The 7,630-nt window shown below is 35.6% G+C and overlaps 1 protein-coding gene across 1 annotated transcript in view; it reads left to right on the top strand.

Annotated features, from left to right (window-relative positions):
- Positions 1 to 2,627: 2,627 nt before the first annotated feature.
- The window catches only part of LOC150109429 (cx9C motif-containing protein 4-like), a 43,209-nt gene continuing 38,206 nt past the window's right edge, over positions 2,628 to 7,630 (top strand). The window contains exon 1 of the mRNA XM_090413115.1: positions 2,628 to 2,889. Within this exon, the coding sequence (XP_090269241.1) occupies positions 2,790 to 2,889 (100 nt within the window). The 5' untranslated portion in view covers positions 2,628 to 2,789. The remainder of the gene's footprint in view (positions 2,890 to 7,630) is intronic.

The following is a 7,630-nucleotide window of genomic DNA, read 5'->3' as shown; positions in this document are numbered from 1 at the left end:
ACAAACAAGATATCTAAGCAAGTCAAAATCAAATTATATGAAGCAATAATTATGCCAACAATCATCCATAAACAGAAGCGTGGACAGTTAAAAAACGAGAAGAGAAAAAACTGCTGGCATTTGAAATGAAATGCTTAAGAAAAATAAATAGAACAAGTTGGATAGAAAAGAAAACAAACATAACAGTCAGACAAGAACTATTGTATAAAAAGGCAGTAATAGAAAAATATAGAAAACAACAACTGAGTTGGTTTGGACACACTGTACGGATGGACGCAGACAGACTTCCTAACGACCTAATCAATATTTTTCCAACTGAAAAAAGAAGACCCGGAAGACCAAGAATTACCTGGCTGAAATTAATAAAGACCATCTCTGGATGCAGAACATATAAGGAACTTTTTCGAACAGCAAGGAATAGAGAAGACTGGAAGATTCTGCTCAAGAGAAGACTCAACCCGTCTTAGACGGAAGAGAAGAAGAAGAAGAAAAAAACAAATATAATTCCCACAGTACTCTATGGCTCAGAATGCTGAATCTTATGAAAAAAGGAATCGGATAAACTCAATGCTTTTGTAATGAAATGCCTAAGAAAAATCAATAGGACAGCAAGAAAATCAAATGAAAACGTCAGAGAATAACTTAACTTTAAAGAAACAATAATTACCGCACTAAAAAAAGAGCCAACTAAGCTGGTTCGGACATGTTTCAAGAATGAACCCAGAAAGAATACCAAACATATTATTAAATGGTAGAATTGAAGGGTCTACGCATTATCCAGGTGGCTCTGCGCTTCACAACCATATGTATGGGGAAGGAATATCCTAGGTTCGATTCTCGTTGGAGACATGAGGAGCTTAAGGATATTACTCAGCCATAGCCAAGCTAGCCGGTCTTGGGCGTGGACAGTATGGTTTTTCCACCAGTTTATTCGTGGGGGGTTTTCATCCCGCAAACAGGCAAACCGGTTCTGGGAACACTCAGGATACAGCACTGCAAGGAAGGCAACGGGAAACCACCTTGCGCATAGTCACTTCCCTAGTTTGGTAGGATAGCTGCCCCTACCATCCATAAGGATGAAAGGAAATCATTCCATTTCAGAATTCAAGGACAGCTCAGCAGAGGAAGACCAAGAAAGAAATGAATTGACAACTTTAAAGAAAGCACTCCCTTATACTCCATAACAGAACTTCATAAAAAGACAGCAGACAGAAAGAAATGGCAAAAATTCGTCTTTGAGGAACTCAACCCGCCATGAGTCGAAGAGAAGAAGAAGAAGACACTCAAGAAAATCAACTATAGAATCCACACTATTTCAAACATTAAAAATATTGTGTTAGGTCAGGGGCCACGAGATGGCGGCATTTGTTGACCGTCTCTTCACTGTGACCACTTAAATCAGTAATAGCTTTCTTTTGGTCAGCTATATATGATTAGCTACCAGTGAAGATTGAATTGTCCACTCAGTCTCCAAAAGTTACATAGGGCTAAAGCACCCTCGTCTACTCCCTATACTGGAATGAAACTGGTTTTGTTAGTCCTTCTCTATTGTTTCCCTTTCCATGAAAACAAATCTGAAGCTCACTTGAGCAAAATTCTTAAGTTTGCATAATTGTTTCGGATGCATAGTTATGGGTGAAATTCTTGATGTGTATTATTATTATTATTATTCCTGATACCTCCAAGGAGTCCGAAGACTCATCGTGGGAGGACATCTACAATTCTCTCTACACCTAACCTCTACTACGAATCATCTCCATCAACGCCATCTACCGCCCACTTCCAACACCACCACAACTAGTAATTTTTGTCTGTAAATTGCGTGTGTTCTGATGGGCCGATTTGTATGTATGCGGGATGAAAAACCCGAGTTTCCGGGAGAAAAAACCCTGCTACCTCCATATGAGATCGGCTAACTCACCTTCGATTGAAATCGACCAGATAAAGATTCCTCCCGTATGGTTAGATACATGATAATAATCCATTACTCTATATTCAATATCTTCCAGTTCCAGTGTAACTTTAATCCTGGCGGATTTCACATTAGCTAGACAAGTTATAGCTTAGAGATATCCCCCCCCCCCCAATTCATTACAAGGGACTCCGAAAAGCTATAAAACGTGAAATTGCTCAATAAGTTACAGTTCAGGGGTTATCGTAACATAAAAGCCTGTTCTGACAAATAAAATTCATGAAATTTAAAGCAAAGACAAGTAGATTATCTGCAGAAAAATACAACCCCAAAAACTTTGAACACTAAGTGACTGGTCTTAGTTTCACCCCAGCAGTGATCATTTTCGTCTCCGGTGGCAAACTGACCAACTTTTTAACCTAAAATTGAAGTTTTTCAACTTCTTTGAGAATCTTTTTATCTCAAAAGTGGCAATTGCTTTGTTTGTTTTGATATTATGCTACATTAGAGAGTGGAATCTTGGAATATTTACTCTTTTATCTCCTTTGTAAATCTTGCTGTAATTCTATTAAATTCGTTTGATTTCTATTGCACCCACTTAATGCAACCTGAATTTTGTTTTTATTTTTTCTTTCTTTAATGTTGATTTTCTTGCATATTATTAAGCAACACAGGAATAGTATTCGCCATCTAGTGACAAGCGATTATTACTACCTGTATCAACAGAGTGAGTGGAAATGTTCTGCTGAAATTCGCGTATATGTGATATATATGATTGTTTACTTGTTTCTTTTGTAATTAAGCTGTGAATCACATTTATGTACTTGTACAGTGCATTTGAAGACTATCGCATGCATTTTTAATTATAATACTAACAATGGGATGTGGATTGGTGCCGTGGGCTTCTGTTCTGTGTGAGCTGATGAAACCTGATCCATGTCAAGTTCAAGCGTGCGACATTCGCAAATGTTTACAAGGTAAAAGTATGTTTTAAGTAATATCCGGAAGAATACTGTTAGGACTTACAACATATAGTATTGTTACCATTTATGTAATTTTGATATCGAGGTTGTCAAATGACGCTGTAAGAAGTATATATATATATATATATGTATATATGTGTGTGTGTGTGTGGATTTGTTTGTCTATAATATATATATATATATATATATATATATAGGTGTGTGTGTGTGGATTTGTTTGTCTATAATATAGAAAACGATATGCTCTTAGATATGTACATTCTTTTAGTGAAGCCAGCCAGGTTTGAACATTTTTTGTAATTATTGCGTTATTTTAAAATTCTCCATTTTTAAAGACATTTTAAGATAAAGGCGAATTTTTCTCCTCTAAAATACAAATTTCAGGTTATTCACCGAATGACGCCGTAAGAAGTATCAGCCCTTTCCCACTTTTGCGTAGCAGGGTTCTGCAAGGGTATACACGCTCACACGCAATTTCTATTGAACACCTAATGTCACCTGAATTTTGTTTTTTCTTTGCTTTCTTTAATGTTGATTTTCTTCATATTATTAAGCAACACTGGAATAGTTTTTGCCATCTAGTGACAATTTATTATTTCTACTCGTATCAACAGAGTGAGTAGAGTGTCCTACCGACAATACGCGTATCCGTTGATATATGATTGTTTACTTGTTTCTTTTGTAATTAAGCTGTGAATCACATTTATGCACTTGTACAGTACGTTTGAAGACCATCGCATTGCATTTTTGGTTATAATACTAGTTATAATATATAATACTATGTATCTATACCCTTAAATCAGTGTTTCTCAACGTGGGGCAAATTGAAAATTTTAGGGGGCAATTTGAAAGTGTACATATTTATACATATTTATATTATACTTTTTCAGAACTAGGCTGACTGTTATGTAAGGGGGGTAGGCATCAGAATCTTTGAGACGTTGAGGTGGGGCATCAAGATCTTTGAGACGTTGAGGTGGGGCATATCCAAAAAACGTTGAGAAACACCGCCTTAAATTTATTTCATCATCTTTCCCATCTCTGTCAAAATATGTTTCAGCCATAAGAAGGATCTGATCATAAATTGGATTATTATGTACTTTCTTCTTCTTGAAGAGATACGTTATTCATGAAGAAGTAATTGTGGATAACATTTAAGAAAACGTACTTGTGAAGTAATTGTGGATAACATTTAAGAAAACCTAATGATTTAAAAGTTAAGACACCTGATTTATATGTATCATATCATTGTGTCCCACAAATGAAGGGAGTAGTGTTTCATACTAATCCAACTTATTATTTAATATATAATCATATATCATTGTAATTATGGATTGACTTACATTAATATTTTATGTAAAATATTAATGTAAGTTAATATTTTACGTATTTATTTTATATAAAATAAATATTTTATTTTATATAAATATTTTATCACTAATATTTTATTGTAAACTTAATAAGTTTCTGTTCCTCACTGTAAAGTAATACTTTTCACTCTCCTTATTCATCCCTTAATGGATAGATGGCCTAAATATAAAGTACTTTATCCAGCCCGTGTAATATTTTTTGCTGTGCAATCTAAAGGATTGCGCATGGGCTTATTATTTGTTTTTGTGTAGGTGTATACACACACATGCTTATATCATTTTACCTCCTTATAAGGCTTTGATAAGACCTCACTTGGACTATTGCATGCTGGTCTGGTCTCCTGGTTTCTGCGGTGATTCTTTTGTAATTTTGTAAAAGAAGCTGATACAGTTGAGAGAGTGCAAAGAGTGACAAAAACGATATCAGGATTGTAGAATTGACATTATGAGGACTAAGAATTTGTAGGCTGCAGATACTAATAAACAGGAGAAAGAGGGGTGATATGATTGAAACTTACAAACTTCTGAAAGGGTTATACAGAATTTCAGTAGATGGAATTTTTCATTTTATGGAGGTGAGGAATGACGTGAAGGCAACCAATGGAAGTTGAGAATGAATGCTATCAAGAAGGGGACTAGGACTAAATTTTTCTCTCATAGAGTAGTGTGTGATTGGAATGAATTTCCATTGGATGGTGTGTATACAAGTAGCGTTAAATAACTTCAGGAACAGGTATGATGATTGATTCGTGCAGCATCTGGCCTTCCTTGATGAGTTTCTGATTCCCTGAGGTCTCTTTTAATAATAATAATAATATATAGATATGTATTTATGTATCCTTGCATAATCATGTTACAAAAATAAATGCATGGAAAAGAATCTGATACTTCATGCAGCATTATTTGCTGGATGTATAGGAAACATAATACAATTTTCTACAGTGCAATCATATAAAGTCTTTTGGGAAAAAAAAAGTTTATCACTTCCTTGCTTACACGTATACGTAGACACCATATTTCATTATTATTGTTATCCTAAATTTTCAAGTTTTTAATTAATACTGTTTTATTTTTAGTTATTTTTAAAATTTGAAATTTAAAAACATAAAGACTTTGCAGTTAAAACATAGGATGCAAATTAAATTTCAATCACATTTAAAAAAAACATTTTTTTTTAAAATGTGAATACTCTTCCCAAAAAGAGAGCCTGTATAGCTCAGTTAACATAGACTAGCCCTTTGATTGGAAAGACACTGGTTTGAATCCCATCTATGATGAAAGGAACATTTATTAGATTTTTCAGTCAAATGGTGAGTTAATTAGTCTCATATGAAGGTGGAGGAATTTTTCTCCTGGAAACTCGGTGAATAAGCACCTCTGTAGCGCAATTGGAAGAATGACAGTACGTTGCGCCCTTCGATTAGAAAAGGCCAAGTTCGATTCCTGGCGTGACGGGAGGAATCTTTATATGGACTTTTTCATTTGAAGGTGAGTTAGCCGATCTCATATGGAGGTAACAGGGTTTTTTCCTCCCGGAAACTCTGGTTTTTCATCTCACATACAGACAAATCAGCCCTTCAGAACACACGCAATTTACAGACAAAAAAATACTAGCTGTGGTGGTGGTGGGAGGTAGATGGCGTTGATGTAGATGATTGGTAGTAGAGGTTCGGTATAGTAGTGGAGACGGAGAGTTATACAGTGGGTGTCCTCCCGCGATGAGTCTTTGGACTCCTTGGAGATGTCACGAAATATAATAAATAGAGTATTGTAGTAGTAAAATAGATGAAAATTGAAATGAGGAAGCAGTGTTAGAAAAGATATAGAGCAAGTATGAAGCAGTTAGTAGTGATCTAATGGATAAGGGATATAAAATGCAGCCTAGTAAGGTAGCAAGCATGGTAAAGAAAGAAAATGTGTAATATGGGAGGAGATTGGCCAGTGAATAATTTTCCAGTATTCCTTCTGAACTTGAATTCCCTGTCCACAATTACCCAAAAAAGTCTCTAACCTCTTGAATTTCTTGCAATCAGTATACCATCTGTGTGTACCTTTTCATCCCAAAGTGTTTAATCCTATATTTTGCAACATTTAATTTGCAATGTTTTTTTTTTTTTTTTTTTTTGCCCACAACAGCAATTTATTTAAATCTTTGCATCATCTGCAAACAGCTCCCTTAAATCATTCCCTATATCATTAATATACAAATTATAAAAGATAATGGATATCAATACTGTATCCCAGAGATGGAAAGAGCGATACAGGAAGACCAAAGAGATGGCTGGAACCCAGTGGCATAGTAAAGCTCAAGATAGACTGAATAGAGAACTTTGGAAGCCTTTGTCCAGCAGTAAACAGAAAATGGCTGATAAAGAAGATGGTCCTAGTACACAGCTTTGAAGCATACTACTAGTCATCCTCAGTCTCCTAAGATTCCAATCCATATATTACTCTCTAGTGTCTGTTAATTCCCTTCAACCACTCTCTTATCCATGCTACCACCAGCTTCATAGCCATTCCAATTTGCTCCAACTTAAGTAATAATTTTCCATGTGGTATTCTGTCAGATGCTGTTGCAAAGTCCAGCAGTATCATGGTATAGCCATTTCTCTTATCTAATTTTGCTAAAGCAGAACCTTCCTATTACAAAGCTGCCCCTTCCCCAGAGTTCATATTCCTATTCACCCATTCCTGGATTTTACCTTTAACCAACTTTACCAATACTTTAACTACCATTCCTGAGATACTAATGTAAAAATTTGATTTGCTTAATAATTCCAGAAAGCCTTACATCAATTTTTACAGAAGTCAAGCCCTGTAAGGATGTTATAAAAATAACCTTATATCTGTATATAGTTAAAACAGTTTGTTAATGTAAATAATCCCATAGGGACTGTCTCTACTAACTGCCCTAAAATGGAAAATTTTAGATTGTATTACACAAAGGGAATACCTTGCCACCAGAAAACTTTGTATATTAGCTCCTTATAAGGATATGTGAAAGTTGTTTGTGAATTCCACCTGTAAACACTCAAGTCAGTGTCAGACAGACCGACAAACTTCAGGCGCATTTCCACTGCCTGAAACAAATAGTATTAAAGGAGTGTAGAAAAAGATCAAAGAAAGGGTCAGTGTCAAGGAAAGAACAAGGGATCGCACCGAAATATTCGGGGTCCCATGTCCTCATGCAGGGATTCGAAAGAAGGTGAATAAAAGGCGTTGGCCGGAAGATCGAGTATTGGTTATCCATAGGCCATCATGACAGGAGCCTATCCGCCAGGCAAAGCATTATCTGATGTCAAATCTTTGCCAGGAGCTATCATTCAAACAGAGGAATTTTCGAGCAGGAAAGAATTGCTCCGTTA

This window comes from Typopeltis vanoorti, chromosome 2, assembly GCF_054136105.1.
Source record: "Typopeltis vanoorti isolate ZY-2024b chromosome 2, IOZ_Tvanoo_1.0, whole genome shotgun sequence".
Classification (NCBI taxonomy): domain Eukaryota; kingdom Metazoa; phylum Arthropoda; class Arachnida; order Uropygi; family Thelyphonidae; genus Typopeltis; species Typopeltis vanoorti.
Note: the sequence above shows the minus strand (reverse complement) of the source record. Positions and strands in the feature narration are given on the sequence as shown.